The following is an 18,901-nucleotide window of genomic DNA, read 5'->3' on the forward strand; positions in this document are numbered from 1 at the left end:
GATATTGAAACATTTATACGCTGTTGAGGATTTCGTTTGTTGCTTCAGACATTTTTGTCCTTTAATTGTATAAAAAATCACATATTTGTACATAACCACACCATATGGTAGAATTTTATTAAATTTCTTTTATTCTTTTCCATGAACACTTTTTTTATAAATATGTGAAGTTGTAGGACCTAACCTTGATCACACCCCATCTCCTTCCGAACCACCCTCCCCCACCCCCTACGCTCACAAAAAAAAGGAAAAATTGTCATTCCAAATTTTAGATTTCTTTAAACCTTCCATGAATATTTATCAACATGCAAGAGGAACCATTCCCCTAACTCGTTCTTCCACCTAGTCATGCCCACCACAAATAATTCATCCACCAGTAGTACATATTATGACGGGGCGAAAACAGTTTGACCCCATTTGACATTTAACCAGTGGTTCAAAGTGACCACTGCTGACCAATTAAAAAACACAGGTTTTGAACCCAGTGAAAACTTAAAAAGTTTTAAATACTTATAATATAAATGGGTCAAAAACAAATATATATTGTGTAAAAGAAAGGAAATGTACTGATAGTATAAATCTTCAATATGTTAGAACAAAAAATGGTAGACTTATGTCCATGAACAGGCTCAATCAAACCGAGCCTGCAGCATTTTCGTTTTTGTCGTGTTGGACGACCTGTGAAGTTTCCACTTTTTTCTATTTTATGTTAAAAGGTCAGTGTCCATCCTGCGGTAGTATAAAATAAAATTTGGAAAGTAGATCTCTCGGAAGCACCGAAAACAGGACAAACAGTGAAAATTGCAGACTCGGTTTGATTGAGTCTGTTCATGAGCAGTAATGGAAAATGCAACACTGCCCACGCCCCCTAGCACCAGCTTAAGCAGTATTCAATCTTCAAATCTAAATTAGTTGAAATCAATGATCCCGAATGACCAGAAAATATAACAACACTGAGATGAAGTCTGGGCGCTATTTTACGGCCGCCACACAGCACTTAACACCCGCTGTTGTGAAGAAAATAAAATCTGGAAAGTAGATCCCTCAGATCCACAGAAAACAAGGCAAACAGTGAAAATTGCAGACTCGGTTTGACTGAGTCTGTTCATGAGCAGTAATAAAAAAACTCAGTTTGTGAAACGTTTCGGAGGAGCAATTGATATTCATAAAGCAATGTTACCTTTATTACCTAAGAAAGGTTTAACACTCCCAGGATATAACTATTGTGGGCCAGGAAAATACTTTAGATAATGAACCTCCGGTTAATAAACTGGACGCGGTATGTATGGACCATGACTTTTGCTACGAAAAGCCAATGCTTTCCAACTTAAATAAAGATTGCAAAACATTAAATTGTAAAACCGGCAATTAAAACGAAATATAAAATTGGGCTTAGACAAAAATAAAAGTCAAGAAACGGAAAAGGGGGGTAGAGTATTTCCTCAAAAAGACCCCCGAAATAACATGGAGTGATGAATTAGCAGAAGAATTACACAAACCAATTAAACGACAATTGTTGAAACGAAGAGTGATAGTTAATGATATTGATGATGCTTGGTCTGCCGATTTAGTTGATATGCAAACTTTTACAAAATATAATAAAGGTATAAAGTACTTGTTAACTGCTATTGATATACTAAGCAAATATGCTTGGGTTATTCCATTAAAGGATAAAACTGGAGAATCTGTTACTGAAGCATTTGAAAAAATATTCTATTTTTCTAAAAGTAGAACACCTATAATTTTATGGGTAGTTTGTTTGTTTGTTTGTTTGTTTTGGGTTTAACGCCGTTTTTCAATAGTATTTCAGTCATGTAACGGCGGGCAGTTAACCTAACCAGTGTTCCTGGATTCTGTACCAGTACAAACCTGTTCTCCGCAAGTAACTGCCAACTTCCCCACATGAATTATCAGAGGTGGAGGACGAATGATTTCAGACACAATGTCTTTTATCAAATCGTCACGAAGAACATACGCCCCGCCCGAGGATCGAACTCGCGACCCCGTGATCCGTAGACCAACGCTCTCCCTACTGAGCTAAGCGGGCGGGCTAATTTTATGGGTAGATGAAGCAAAAGAATTTTATAATAAAAAGTTTGAATCATTTTTGAATAAAAATAAGATTAACATGTATCATATATTTAATGAAGGAAAAGCTGTAGTAAATGAAAGATTTATAAGAAGTTTCAAAAGAATAAAGTGGAAATATTTTACAGCAAATAATACTTACACTTATTCAGATACTTTACAAGAAATGGTTGATAAATATAACAAAACGGTCTAGTATAAAAATGACACCGACTGAAGCTAGTAAAAACTTAAATAAAGGTACAGTTTAATTTAATTCATACGGTAATTTAAAGATACCAAAGAGTAAACCAAAATTTAATATTGGTGAGTTCGCTTAAGCAATCTTAAACGGCATTTTCAAAAAGGATATACACCAAACTGGACAGAGGAAATATTCATAATTTATGGAAATAATAATACAAATCAAATCCCAGAATATATACTATGAAAGATTTAAATAATGAAGTATTTTAGGGTTCATTTTATGAGCAAGAACTATTACCTACTAAACAAGTGGTTTTTAGAATGGAAAAAGTTATCAGACGAGATTATAAGAAAAACAAGCTTTAGTAAAGTGGAAATGTTATAGTGAAAATTTTAATAGTTGGATTCCCGAATCTTCTATTCGTTAAGAAACCTATGGTTTAATGCCATTTAGTGAATTGCAAGAAATTTAATTTTAAAAAATATATTATATTAATGAGTGAAATTCTAATTTTTAAAGGAATAGAAAAAACAAGCTTTAGTGAAGTGGAAAGGTTATAGTGAAAAATTAACAGTTGGATACCATTTAGTGAATTGAAATTAATTCAAATTTAAAAAATATATTACATAAACGAGTAATAAAAGTCTAATTTCTAATGAAGACAAAGTCTTCGGAAGCCACGGGTTTCCTAAAATAGAAACAATAGATCAATTAATTATTCACTTCACTAAACTTGCTGTTGCTTACAGAAAAAAAGTTATAAGCTTTGTGGAAGTGTAAATACAGGATTACAAATTACAGCAGGTATCTTTGGTTGCTCGGCTGCATTAGCACTTGTTCCTGTCATTCTTATATTTGTAGCAGTTGCTGGCGCTGTTCTATCAGCATTTACTATATTTATTAATAAACTAAAAGTTGAAAACAAGAAAACTATTTTAAAATTATATCATCACAAAATAAAACAACTAATAACAAAAGCACGAATTGCAACTTTAGCTGTTCATGACCCTAATGATCATTGAAAAGTAAATAAAGAAGATTCAAATAAAGTTATTCAGGATATTTTCACAATACTGTTAGAAATGCAAAAAGAAAAAAAAACTATTCGATGCCTTTTGAAATGCATATGAATTTAAACTTAACGGATATAGAAATCACAAAAGAGTTGCATTAAATTTAAATTGCTGACTTTATTTCTTTACGTGTTTTTTTAAAGATTTTCTTTTCTGTAAGTATATTTTATAAATGGTTAATAGAAAGGTAAATAGAATGATTATGCCAAAATTATCTATAACACTTTAGGAGAAATAATAAATGAAGATAAAAATTCATAAAAAAAGTACTTAAAAGAAGAAACGTTTTTAAATCAAAACTTGATCAAATATTCAGCGATGAATATAAAAAACATGTGATTGATAAATTGCAAAATGTTATAGATTCATATCTTTTAGAAAAGAATATAGATTTATTTAAATGGAATTGTGGTTGTTAAATGTTAGAAGAGGAAAATAACATAAGATTATGTGATTATCCAAGACCAAATTATCATCAAAATAATTCTAAAAGAGTTATTGCAACCGATTGTGACACTAATGAAGAAACAACATATAGAAGCACTTACGCAGCATCGAAAGACCTTGATATTAATTCTGTGTTAATGAAAATGTGCTGCGAAGGGAAAATCCGTGTAAAAAGCGGAAAATCGAAAACAAATGGGAGAAAGTAAAAAATTAAATATTTTATCTCTACTTAAGCTTATTTTCAATCAAAGGCTTTAATTATTATTATCACAAACGACATAAAACAAACAACAAAATTATACATCAAGCCTTTGATGAAATAATAAATAGGATTAGTAATTGGATTTTAGAAGGAAGCGGCTGGAGAATAGAGTCATTTGATGCCCATTATATAAATAGATATAAATATACACCGCTGGCTGCTTCTATTTATTTAGAATTACCAAAACCATTACAAAATTCAATGAAAGGATTAATAAATATAAAGAATGAGCATGATAATGAATATTTTAGATGGTGTCATTTGGCTTATAAATTTCCTGTTAAAGAAAATCCTCATAGAGTTTCAAAATATAAAAAGCATATAGAAGAACTCAATTTTAAAGGAATAAAATTTCCTGTAACATTAAATCAAATACCTAAAATAGCAACTCAGAATAGTATTTAATTAAAATATATTTGGTTATGAAGGTAATAATGTTTATCCAGTGTTCGTATCGAAATATCAATATGAGGAACACTTTGACATGTTATTAATCAGTAATAACACAATAACACATTTTGTTTGGATTAAAGATTTAAGTAGATTAATGTGTAACAAAACAAAACATGCAAATAAAAACATTTCTGCAAATCATGTTTACAATGTTTTACTCAAGAAAGAATATTAAATGAACATATTCCAAACTGTTTAGCAAGTAATGGTGTTCAATCTGTAAAAATGCCAAAAGAGGGAAGTAAAGTACAATTTAAAAATTATCATAAAGGCTTAGCCGAACTTTTTGTAATTTATGCTGATTTTGAATCAATAACCAAAAAAGTTTCAACTGCTTTACCATCACCTGAATCTTCGTTTACTGAACCATATCAAAAACATATAGATTGTGGATACGGTTAAAAAGATGTTTGTTGTTATGATTCTCACTATACTAAATCAACACAAGTTTACAGAGGTCCTAATGCAGTTTATAAGTTTATTGAGAAAATGCCCGGGGAAGAAGAGTATTGTAAGGAAATATTTAATGAAAACTTTAACAAAGATTTGAGAATGTCTAAAAAAGATGAAGCTTATTATAAAAAGAAGAAAGTTTTTTGTAAAAATTAATTGAACTATTAATAATGAATTGTTTATAAAATCTTTTGTTAATTCTTCAATATTCTTTACTTCTTCTTCTGTTTTATACATTTGATGTCTTCAAGATTATAGTCTTCTATTACCCTTTGAACTTTTTTTAAACTCAAACCGTCTTAAAACTGCATCACTGGAGTTATCTGGATTTCCTAGGTTGATTATTTAATTACCTCCCATATCTAATGGGTTGTTCATTGTGTTATCAAGTTCCTTATTTTTATGAAGATATGAGTCCATGTCCTTTTTTAAGCTTTTTGAATTGTTTTCTTGTGGTATAATCACTTAATTCAATATCAAATTTAACTTTACTTATACTGTCGGGTTGATTAATTTGTTTTGCATCATTAAAAACTCCAATTATATAATTCCCGTAAAGATTGACTTAAATAAATTTCAGAACAGTTTTTGTGACGACCTTGAATAAAGTATTTTGTAATTTCGCTTTGTACATTTTACTCCACATATAAAATCATCAAATATTACTACTTTTGGTTTCTCTGATTCAAGGCTATCACAAGGTTTAATTTCATTATTAGAATATTCGAGTATTTCATTTGGATCTATTTTAATTCTTTTTGCAATTTACCGGCAGACTAGACAGGAAAAGTCCTGTTGACATTGGACCTCTAAGAGTAATTTTTACTTTTGAGCCATTAATGGAAGCAAAGTTTCGGACTTTGAAATGTAAAACATTGTTAGCATCATAAAAACTTGGTTCTTTCCTTGTCAAATCCATAACTGTGACATAAATCAAGGTTTTTTATGTAACTGAAATTTTTTTCCACTAAAGAGACGAAAAGTTTGGCGCAGCAGGAACCCTAACTGAAAGGGCTATATCACTTTCATTTTGGAGCCAAACAATCCAACAGTGTTTTATTCTGTCAGCCAACCATCAAGGAATTTTTATAATTGTAGCACATATGTTCCACATACAGTCTAGCTTAAAGGTCAAAGTGACACTTTAAGATCAACAGCTACCATCTTTTGTTTTTTTTGTTGTTTTTTTAAAAGCTTTGCCATCCATGAACAAATGTTCCTAATAATGAGTTGTTGTAACATGTGCAACATACTAAACTTGTCGGTTAAAGACCGTGGACATTCTTATAGGTTATATTTTAACCTGGTTAAAACTCTGTTATCCATCAATAGATTTACCTGAAACAAAAAATCATAATGAGTAAATGTGCCATGCGCATCACCCAGACTCCTGACAATAAAAGTCGATGTCGATGTTGGAGAAAAGTATTTTCATATTTCATCTGTACCTTTGTCGTCCATAGTACGTAAAAATATATAAAAAATTCAACATATGACGCTTTTGTTTTTTCTAAAAAATACTTCTTTTAGATAAATATTGATGAAGTATTTCGTTACATTTTTGCTTTTACCTTCTCACGCATTCAGTAATAAAATGTACAATTAAAATGTTAACAGAACTTTACAGCTGTAGATGATTAAATATGCGGCCTTAAACTCATTTTCTGCTTGATAATATATTGTATATAAAATCATATTGTATGTAACGCAACATTGTATATACATCATTGACATATATCAGACCATTAGGTTTCAGACATAGTTAGTCAGGAGGGAGCTTTCCATTGCATAGTAATGTTTAATTTGCCTCTTTCTTTTTAAATTGTTTGAGGTTATTAGTTGGCAAATACCAATATGTTTGTAAAGTAGTCATACGACGTTTATTTATCTCCACAGGCTAATTACAAAACTTGATACGTTCGATGAGATATCAATTACAAGAACTTTGAATATGGCAACAGCACAAGTATCTCAAAATCGAGTTTACCTCTTCCGACTCCAAACATTGATTATAGATGGAGGGACTACAGTCGTCAGGAATATATTTGATGAGAAGAGCGCAAATGTTCCACTTAATATTATTCTTCATAACGAAAAGACCACAATAAATCGTCTTAGGGCGAGTAAAACAATAACTCAGACACAATTTGATTTGCTGTATCCACAGAGCGGTCAGTCCCCAACTACAGCTGACTTTGATCTCACCCTGTCTATATGTTTGCTAAGGAACCTGAAATGTTGCGGTTTGAATAAACATTTTGTGTGGAATGCAATGCCACAAGCAGGAGATACTTCACTAGAAGCAGATATATGTCGATTGAGAATGTTTAGAAATGAGGTAAGCCTGACTGTAATTACATACGAAAATGCAAGGAAAGTTTTGCAATAGAATATACTCAGACAAATTGCATACATAAACTCTCAAATATCTAACAATTGTTTAACACGTGTTAATGAAGTTAAATGGAAACTTCATTTTACAATTCTATGTTATATATACATTTTTGTTTCTTTTAGATAGCGCACATTTCTTCCACGACAACTATCACGCAGAGCACATTCCAACAAAAATGGTCGGATATTGAAAAGGTAATACTATGAATTTACGTTAAACTAACAAATGAAAAAGAGGATATTTGTTTGTTTCAGTGAAATGGGATAATGGTATATTTCCAGCATTTTTGAAATAAAGTAAAAATGAAAAATGGTGATACTTTACAAAATATATGATATTCTTCTTAATGATTTAACGATTTCATATCTTACAGATAAATATAAATACTGGGCGATTTTAGTATGATATAAGCATATATGTCACTTACAAATCACATTCATGTTTACACGTTGATATAATTACACGTTTTCTGATAAAAAAAGTATTTTATTCTACAAAGTATTTTGCTGTTTGGATGTTACATAAGAAAACTTCAAAATAGAAAGAATGCATGGGTAACTGTGCATCTAAGTAAATTATAGCTGGTTATCTTATTTATTAGTCAGAAAAGTATCAGAAGCAAACCTGACCTTCTTAAATGGATATTTGTTTGAAATCAACGACCCCTACCCAATTAGGCATCTTATATTAGATTAAGGCAAATGCTGGTCAAATATAAGTGTGGTTTTTATTCGCAACAAGTACCATTTGTTTTGTTAGATGGTACATTATTAGACATATTGTGATGATTCAGCTTTTGTTTTCGGCCAAAATTGCTTGAAAAGAAATATTCAAAGCAACATATTTCACATTTGCAGATTTCCTGAATTATATACTTGTACATCCTTATACATCCAAGCATCTGAACGGTGAAACGTGGTAAATTAGACGCGAAATACGCAATATGGTATTGATTAATTCATTCTTACGTGCTAATTAAAGTATTCTGATTAGAGTATGTTGGATTTATTTAATGTGAGTATAGTATTGAACATGATGCCATGTCAATATTGACGTTATAATACACTCTTACCGATCAACGCGTCAGTTGTTGTGTATCACTTTATTCTTTTTTCTTTAACTTTTAACACATTAGAGGCATCTTATTATATAGGATTTATGCATTTTTGTCATGTAACAACAAGCGCGAAATTTCAGGGATTTAAATGGTGCAAGAACCTATGAGCAAAACGTACACGTGCTATCGCAGTTCTTGCATAAAATACTTTAAATGTGCTAAAACATGTATAACTTTTCAGCTATTTTCAATCTATGAATCCGGCTGTCTCAGGTCGTCATGCACACGTGTTTCATTTATTTTTTCATTTCCGAAGCCAACAACAACTATACATAATTGCCTAGAGGAATGATTGCCAAAATGCAATTAGTGTTTCGTAAATAATATCCATAATAGTCATCATCTGCTGCATGTTGGACATGCAGACTTTTAAATTTTAGAGTATAACACAGTCATTAAATGAAAGTAATATATAGCGGGTTAATTCTGCGGGTTTTTATTTCTGCTTAATCTATGGGTAGAGGCTGTCACGCAGAAATAAACTCCGCACATTTAAACTATCAGCAGATTTTTGTTTTGACGCAAAAACACTGGCACCAGAACAGAAAGAAAATGCCTCTGTACATGTTATACCTTATCACTAGTTACTCTATAAGAACCATGGTCATGAAGGGGAAAATGTACTAACCCGTTTCAATCGTACATTTCTCAACTTAAACGCGCAGTTCGGTGAATGGGTACCTCGTATATTAAACACGCGATAATTTATCTTCCATCGTGCACCAATCACCTTGTTTTAATATTCCATATTTCCAAGATTATCAACATATTTTATGCTTTCGGCAACGTTATAGAAAAAACTTGCCTGACCTTCCCTAATGAACATCCGGTCTAGAGGTAACGGCAGTATGCACGTTTGGCAAAATGTAAACAAACAAAAACGGAATTTAAAAAAATACAATTTTACACTAAAACTGGAAATGATGAATAAAATTCATCTTGTATATGATCTTTAATTTGAAATCGTACATTGGTCTGAATCTGTTCAGTTTATTTTATTCATTTTGCACATTTATGCTGCATTTTCACATTTTAACGAACACGTGAGTAAAATGATGATTGACATACATTTTCACAACAGCCAATCAGAATGGTTTAATAATCTAGAACGGAACTTCACCAGGGAAGGTCAAGCAAGTTTTTAGTGTGACGTTGAAATACCTATAAACTACGCGTTGTTTTTCTAAGATAAAATGTGTTGAAGAAATGTGACCGGGAAACAATGGAAGATAAATTACCACATGTTTGATGTCCATAGTACACATTTACCGAACTGCGTGTTTTAAGTATGAAATACGCGATTGAAACGGGTTAGTAAATATTCCCCTTCATGACAATGGTTCTTACAGAGTACCTATGGTTAAGATATAACATGTACAGAACCATTCTCTTTCTAGTCTTGTGCCAATGATAATGACCCGCTATCTTTATCTCACGAGTGTTTCGTCTACTGTCAAGTTATTAAGACCGAATCGATTGCGGTTGATTGCTTTTGTTATTGTATCAATCTATTGTTCACTAATGAATGGTTACCGTTTAAGATGTGAAATCTTTACAAGTGAATATCAGAAAATACTGAAGGTTTATGAAAAGTTAAACAAATTGATTAATGTGCGCTGTAACTGTTGTAACTTGGTCTTTGACCTAGAGAGGCTTTTTGTTTACATATTTATTTCTTCAAATTACTGAAAAGGTGACGTCTTCAGCTGTAAAAACTTCAACAGATCAATTATAAATATATTGAAGAACATTCTCGTTATACTGTTTATATACTGTCGTTTCCATGAACAGCAAGAAAATGACTTTTTCGAAGTTGATGGGTATCCGGATAATTTTATTTCGGATAGTGTTTCTATTTTACCTATCAGTTATGGGCACCTTACGTACTACAACGCTTTTGTAAATGTCATTTCAACTGTATATAAAAAGAATGAACCTTCCTGGTGCACAACAAAGCCTAGGAACGATTTTATACCCATCTGTTTATTATTATGTGGTGACATACATCCATGTCCTGGACCCTCAGCAGAGTCAGATTTTTCCACCACACATGATGACTTAAAAGTATTCCATAAGAGAGGTTTACATTTCATCCACATAAATGTTCGAAGTTTAAAACCTAAACTCCATGAAATCCAACTATTAGCCAAACAAACCAGAGCTGCATGTATTGGTGTTTCTGAAACCTGGCTTGACAGTTCAGTTCCAGATTCTGAAGTTTCCATACCAAATTATTGTATTCAACGTAGGGATCGGAATCGTCATGGCGGTGGTGTCTATATATATATTCACAAGGATTTATCGTATAACAATAGAACTGACCTTGAACATGAAGATTTAGAGGCTACTTTGATCGAACTGTTGTTACCAAAATCTAAGCCGATATTATTTAGTGTTTTATACAGACCCCCTACTCAACAGAACTTTTATTCCATTTTAGACTCTGTGTGCTCTTCTTGTAGTGACTTTTTAAAGTATGAAACATTTCTACTTGGTGATTTAAACACAGGTATTTTATGCTCAACATCTAGATCTCATCCTCTTTTGCAGAATTTTAAACATTTTATAAATATGTTTCATTTTAATCAGTTGATTAACGAACCAACTAGAGTTTGTTCTACCAGCTCAACAACCTTAGATTTAATTCTAGTTTCAGACTGTGATAAGATTTCTCAGTCAGGTGTTATTCACACTACTTTTAGTGACCACAGCATGGTATATTGTACTAGAAAACAGACAAAATCATATATTGGTTCTCATGATGATGTATTTTTGAAAAATTATAACAAAAGACAATTTTCATGCTAGTCTTTTATCAGTTGATTGGAATCCTATATTTTTAAGTGACAATGTGAATGATGCTTGGAATATGTTTAAACAGTTGTTTTTATCTGTAATTGATAATATTGCTCCTGTGAAGCAGACTAGACTTAAACAAAGATCACAACCATGGATTAATTCTGATATTTTACAAGCTATAAATGATAGAAACAAAGCATTTCACAAATTTAAGCATGATAAATGTGATGAAAATTTTAACTCTTTTAAGTATTTAAGAAATAAAGTTCAATTTTTAGTTCACAATGCTAAGAGGGATTATTTTACTAAATAGTATTGAACAGAACAAAAATGATTCTAAATCATTATGGAAAACTCTTAAAAGTCTTGGGTTACCTTCTAAGAAAGGATCTGGGGGTTCAAGTTCTAACATATGTTTAAAAATCAATGACAATATTTGCTTTGAAAAAAACCCCATTGCTGAATCTTTCAATAATTTTTTACAACTGTAGCTAGTAAACTTGTCGAAAAACTTCCCAAATCTGTACACAAGTATGGTCGCAGTTTTGTTAACAATTTCTATGCTAGCAAAGGAGTTCTTCCAGATAGTTTTTCTTTTTCTCTTGCTTCTGAGGGTAAGGTTCTTAAATTATTAAGTTCTATGGGTGCGAACAAAGCCACCGGTTTAGATGGCATACCTTCTCGCTTTATTAAAGATGGTGCATCTATCATTGTTGGTCCTCTAACTCATATTATAAATTTGTCTCCAGTTCAGGGTGTTGTGCCAGATGATCTTAAGACTGCTAGAGTTGTTCCCCTTTTTAAAAAGAATGATAAAATATCAGTTGGTAATTACAGACCTGTTTCTATTTTAAATGCAGTTTCTAAAATTCTTGAAAAGGTTGTCTATGATCAAGTTGAGTCTTATTTTAAAGACCATGATTTAATGTATAAATTTCAATCTTGTTTTAAAAGTGGCTTTTCCACTGAATCATGTCTTATCCATTTGACTGATTTTATCAGAAAAGAAAATGATAAAGGTAATATGTTATTGCTAGATCTTCAGAAGGCTTTTGATACAGTGGATCACTCAATTCTTTTAATGAAACTAAAACGAGCTGGTCTTGGTAATGACATTTTAAGGTGGTTCACCTCCTATCTTTCAGTCAGAAAGCAGCTAGTAGATGTATCTGGTACATATTCTTCTTATGCAGAAATTACCTGTGGTGTACACCAAGGTTCAATACTTGGGCCTTTGCTCTTTTTAATTTATGTAAATGACATGTCTGCAGTGGTTAAACACAAGTTATTACTCTATGCTAATGATTCTGCAATTTTAGTTTCACATAAATGTTTTTCCTATGTTGAACAGGTTTTGACGGATGAATTACAATCAGTAAGTCAATGGCTCATTGATAATAAATTGTCGTTACACTTAGAAAAAACTGAGTCCATTGTCTTTGGCTCCAAACAAAAACTAAGGTCAAAGTCATCCCTGAATATTTCTTGTAATGGCACTACAATTGAATCTACAAAATCTGTAAAATATCTTGGTGTTACCATAGACCAACATTTATCATTTGGTATTATGGCAGAATCTGTTATCAAGAAAGCCAATGCTAGATTAAAGTTTCTCTATCGTAAAAAAGAATTTCTTACTCAATATACTAAAATGTTACTTGTTATGTCATTGGTTCAATGTCACTTTGATTACGCTAGCTCAGTTTGGTACAACAGTTTGACTCAGAATTTGAAAATTAAATTACAAGTTACTCAAAATAAAATGGTTCGGTTGGTACTTGATCTTGATCCCAGATCTCATATTAGTTCTGAACATTTTAATAGACTTAATTGGTTACCTGTTGATAAAAGGGTTAATTATTTGATGTTGTGTCATGTTTTTAAAGTCAGAAACAATATGGCCCCTGGGTATATGAATGATTATTTTGTTGCTCAAGATTCTTTACATAGATATAATACCCGTTTCAGGAATAAAGGGGGTTATGGTCTTCCTAAGGTAAAGGGATTGGGATCAAAATCATTTTGTTTTTAAGGAGCCAAACTATGGAATGGGCTACCTTCTGAAATCACAAACATTACAAAATTAGCAGTTTTTAAGGATGCCTCCAAAAACATGTAATGAACAGTTTTTAATTGTCTTCTGAATTTTTAAATTTAAAGTTACATGTAAAACATTTTTAAAATTTGTTGTTGTCTTCGGCTAAGGTAAAACTATTTCTTAATATTTTACCAACATCTTTATTCTTAACCATCTATCCATGATGTGCTTACAGTGTTCAATTTCCCATACATATAGTAATTACTGTGATGATATATTTTCCTGAGATATGTTTCTGTACGATAGGATATTATTTTCATAATAATTGATGTCAGTCACCTGTGATATTTCTATTTATAATTATTCTGTGATATATTAATAATGTTTGTAATATGTGTTAAATTTAAATAGTGCCTCTCTATGTCATGGCACCAGTTCCAAAGGACCACAATGGAAATAAGCGCTGGCGCTTTTTTGTGTTATCCTTGGTATTGGATGCATATCATGGTTTAATTTTGTATTATTTAATATTTATTTATTTATCCATTTTTATTTATTTATTTATTTATTTATTTAATATTTCAATATGTTAGAATTTTAACATGATAAGAATGTTTGTAAACCATTATATGTTTTCCTTTCCGAAATAAATAAATCAATCAATAAATCAACTGAATAGACTAAGTACTAGATTTTGCAATTGTATATATTTGTAAATAAATCGTAAATTGTTTCTACCAGCAGTATTACATTTCATGAAAATGTCTTTCAAAATGAACTACCGGTACAATACCTACAGTATTTATTTTTAAATCTGATTTTTGATCATGCACGGTAATGAAAAGAAATCAGATTTAAACATAAATCACCTGCGCCAACTTCACTGTCCTATATTCCGTCCTAGATAATGTCATCAAGACATAACTGAGGAGAACACTATGCATTTGAGTCTTCAGTTATGACGTAGTAAATGCGGTAGCTATTTCCCATGATCAGAATTAAATTCCGATTGATGCAAACCGCAGAAAAATAATTTCTGCTTTCCTCAAAGGCCGCAGGAATAAATAAAAACGTAGAAATAAACTAAGTCCATTTTAGGACAAAACCGCAGATTTTTCCCCGCAGAAATAACCCCCAATACGGTATAGACAATAATATAAAAACTAGATATGACTTAGTATCTAAATATTTGTATAAGTTACTAAGGCATGCGAGTTAATAACTTTTTAAGCAAAAGCTATTCAATCAAATCTGGGACATGAATAGGATAATGAACATTATTCCTGGTCAAATACAGACGACAAAGGCACTAAAAACGTATGACTTATGATTCTATCAATGTGAAACGTATTAGTAACTACGAATATGAAATGCGAATGTGTTGCTAAGTCATACGGATCTCTGTTTGTTCGAGGTGGTTCCTTCTAATACTAGGTAAATATTGATAAAATAGCGTGTTAAATATCACGCCAACCGTAAAACAATTTATGTCCAGTTTGAAAAGGAATACATACATGTATAACTGTCGTTTTACTCTAGGTACTAATTCGACTGAATACAAGCGTCCAAAATCCTGTTCAAAATCTACAACAACAAATGAATACATACAAAAACAGCCCTCTTGATGAAGCGGCTGTAAAAAGAATAGACAGGGAAATCAAGAAGTGGCGCAAACTTGAGAAAGGATTAGAAAGTGAAGTGCAACTTGTAAAGAAAGATGTACAAGAAGTAAAACACAAGGTTGGCAACGTAAAAGACGAAGTCCACGCAGTGAAGAAACATGTAACAGCTGAGGTTGGCAACGTTAAAGACGAATTCCTCGCAGTAAAGAAACATGTAACAACTGAGGTTTGCAACGTTAAAGACGAAGTCAACGCAGTGAAAAAGCATGTAACAACTGAGGTTTGCAACGTTAAAGGAGTTGTCTCCGTAGTAACAGAAAATGTTTACAAAATACAAGAAGATGTTCACGCAGTAACAGAGAATGTTCATGAAGTAAACGAAAAAATTGCTGATCTCGAAAGAGAAAACAGAACTCAGGGTAAATGATTGTCTTTAATATTTCTTGAAATAAATTGCAAGTTTCGTAAAGAAACAATTCAAAATTGTCAGAGAAAATGCGTTGTCTGATCCTCATATTTGCTCAGCACATATCAAAATTCAAGAAATATCGGCTAAACGTAACAATGGGCGGAGGAAAGTGCGGTTGGAGGAGGGGTGTCCCGACACCAAGTGTATGTGGTTTGGTTATGTCCGCGGTTGCATTTGAAATACTTTTTGAAAAATGGCGTTTAACCCAAAACAAACAAACAAACAAACAAATTTATGAAAATTGTATGGAATTTATCTGCAATTAGTACTATACATATCAAAATATTTACTCAAAATACTCATTATGCTGGTTTACCACTTTTAATATCTCTCTGTTTTAGAATTAAAAAATCCTAATTTTCATCTCGAGGCATACCCCTTTCACATTAAAGTAAAAATGTTAAACTTAAAGACCAAGATTATCTTCTTTTTCCAGAAAAAAGAGTAAGCTTTAGTAAATATAACAATACTACAATCCTTTAATGTCATTTTCCAGAGCCAACCAAGAAAGCAGAAGGAAAGGCGCCGAACTTCGTACAAAGGTTTTTCCAAAGAAGAGAATTGCGCCGGAAAATGAAAAGTAATTTATTTTTTGATGATTCTATAAGATATAATTGTATCACTATTTGTAGAGAGGCCTTCTGGTTAGTATTACGTATCTAACTGCAAATAAAAAGGCCACATCATAGAAATAGAGCTCATAAACAATGAGTTGTAAAATGTACGTATTTCGGTGCATAAAATATGAAGCAAAAAATGGCAAACTGATAATTGCTTTCTGCACAAAAATGTATATGTATACCTTATCTATATAAACACTTTATTTCCTCCTTTCAGCGATTACAACTTACATAACAAGAAACATGTTTAACGTATTGTTCATAATGATAAGAAATATACATACATCTATTTTTAACAAATATCATCGACAGTGGACTATGTATTAAAGAATGTATATACATGCACAATTAATTGTTAAAGAATCGTTTTCAAGACAGAAAGATGGAACGAGAACTTTTACGGGATATAATTTCTGATATTAAATGCAAATGTAAGTAAGTGGTTTGTGTATAAAATGTTGACAAGGTTTTAACTTTGACTGCCTGAACAAAAATTCTAGCAGTACGTTAAGCAAATTTCACTAAGTTTAGAGGATCCACAACAAGACATGGCTAATCGTATAATGGTTTGCACGCTGGCTTTCCAATCCATAGGTCTTAGGTTCAATCCCCGACAAATGCCTCGGGAATATTCAGAAACGCTTTTTAGTAGAGGTGTACTAGTCAGAATGGGAAGGAATCCTTGCGTGTATCGCTGCTTTAGACCGGGCACGTTAAAGAACCAAGTAGTCTATCAAAACAGAGCTAAGGTCTGGTACCCAGATTCCCATGAGTATGAATACTGTCTCTTGTACTAGTCTGCACCCGTCAGACACTTGTATATATGCACACGGAGTGCCTTGTAAGTAATAGCACTTAGTAGGCATAGTTCATGTAAAGATAATACCTCTCTATAAAAATACAATGCAATACAATACATGGCAAACTCAAGATTGCTTTCTATATGTATACAATATCTAATACTGTAAAGAAATTTTAATTTTATCTAGTATTGTTTCTAGAAAGGTTTGGACCCCATATTGAATTGCTTAAAGGTACTTGAAACTCCGTAGGGAATATTAGGAACTATCGGTACAGAGGCCATCGAGCTAAATGAGAGGCCAGGCCAGAAAGAAATACCGGAAGGGGGTTCATAGTTTTCATTAAATCATGAAATCTGAAATCACTAAATACGAAATCCTGAAGTTTACGATTTCATAATACGCGACTTTTGTATTTGTTTTTAATTTCATAAAGAAGAAATCGTTAAAAGTTTAAAGTCATGAAGTATGAATTTAAAAACTTTCAAATTTTACTACTAAATGATACTTTAGATATAATGGACTTAAGGTAACAAGGCGAGGTTGAAGAATAACTGTAGTTATAAACTTTATTTTCTGTTTCGGCGAATAAAATTCATAAATGAACACGAATAGACAAAATTGACAACACCGTTTGTTATCAATTTTATGTGATGTTTGATCACACTGCTCAAATAAAAATCATCATAATATTCTAAAATATATTGCTACAATAGAAATATCTTAATCACACAATTTATTGTACAGAAAGCCATGATTTTAAGATAGATTTATCGTTAATTAAAGATGTTCATCACAATATTTTGTACGCAGCTCAATCGCGCAGCAAGCGATAACCACTGTAAAGTTCAGGATTCGCCGCCGAAAGTGTATAATTGCCGGATATGCAGCGCACTCGCGCAAAAATATAGTATTTACTGACAATAAAGGTCGTGCATCCATATTTTACCTTTAAAAGTGATGGTTTTTAGTAGTTTAGAAAGTAAGGCGGCGGAAACAGTTTGACCTAATTTAAGCTTTAGTCCTTGGTTCGGACTGACCAATGCTGGACAATTTAAAACCCACAGGTTTTAAACCCAGTAAAAAGTTTTAAATACATATGATATAGATGAGTTTACAGAATAAAATATTTTGTTTGAAAGAAAGAAGATTTACTAATAATATAAATCCTCATTATGTTACAGCAAAAAACGGGAAAAGAATGATAATGGCTACCTGTTCATCTTGTGGAAAAATGAAATCAAAGTCTGTTAAAATTACAGGGGATACTTTAGATATCCATAAAACAATGTTATCTCTATTACCTAAAAAAGGTTTAACACTTCCAGGATATAACTATTGTGGGTCAGGAAATCCTTTAGATAATGGACCTCCTGCCAATGAACAAGATGCAGTATGTATGGACCTTGACTTTTGCTTCGGCAGCGGTGTAAAAAAAGGTACATGCGACAAGCAAATGCTTTCCGACTTAAAGAACACCAAATCAAAAACATTTGGAGAAAAGATTGCAAAACATTTAGTTGTGAAACCTATAATTAAACGAAATACAAACTTGGTCTCGGACAAAAACAAAAGTCAAAAAATGGGAAAAGGGGGTAGAGTATACCCCGGAATAACATGGAGTGATGAATTAGCAGAAGAATTACATAAACCAATTAAACGAAAATTTACGAAACGAAGAGTGATTGTCCGTGACATTGATGATACTTGGTCGGCTGATTTAGTTGATATGCAAGCTTTTTCAAAATATAATAAAGGTGTAAAGTACTTGTTAACTGTTATTAATGTTTTTAGCAAATATGCATGGGTTATTCCATTAAAGAATAAAACCGGAGAATCTGTTACTGAAACATTTAATAAAATAGTTTCAGAAGGTAGAACACCAACAAATTTATGGGTAGATGAAGGAAAAGAATTTTATAATAAAAAGTTTGAATCATTTTTGAATAAAAATAAGGTTAACATGTATCATACATTTAATGAAGGAAAGGCTGTAGTAATCGAAAGATTTAATAGAAGTTTAAAAAGAATAATGTGGAAATATTTTACAGCAAATAATACTTACACTTATTTAAATG

The 18,901-nt window shown here is 31.8% G+C and overlaps 1 protein-coding gene across 1 annotated transcript in view; it reads left to right on the top strand.

The window, feature by feature from the left end:
- Nucleotides 1–18,901, top strand: part of LOC123533711 (uncharacterized) — an 83,242-nt gene that overhangs the window by 12,449 nt on the left and 51,892 nt on the right. Inside the window, exons 2-5 of the mRNA XM_053525696.1 lie at nucleotides 6,860–7,301; nucleotides 7,481–7,552; nucleotides 14,852–15,353; nucleotides 15,900–15,983. Coding sequence (XP_053381671.1) covers nucleotides 6,915–7,301; nucleotides 7,481–7,552; nucleotides 14,852–15,353; nucleotides 15,900–15,983 — 1,045 coding nt within the window. The 5' untranslated portion in view covers nucleotides 6,860–6,914. The remainder of the gene's footprint in view (nucleotides 1–6,859; nucleotides 7,302–7,480; nucleotides 7,553–14,851; nucleotides 15,354–15,899; nucleotides 15,984–18,901) is intronic.

The sequence above is a fragment of the Mercenaria mercenaria genome, chromosome 15 (assembly GCF_021730395.1).
Source record: "Mercenaria mercenaria strain notata chromosome 15, MADL_Memer_1, whole genome shotgun sequence".
NCBI classification, from domain to species: domain Eukaryota; kingdom Metazoa; phylum Mollusca; class Bivalvia; order Venerida; family Veneridae; genus Mercenaria; species Mercenaria mercenaria.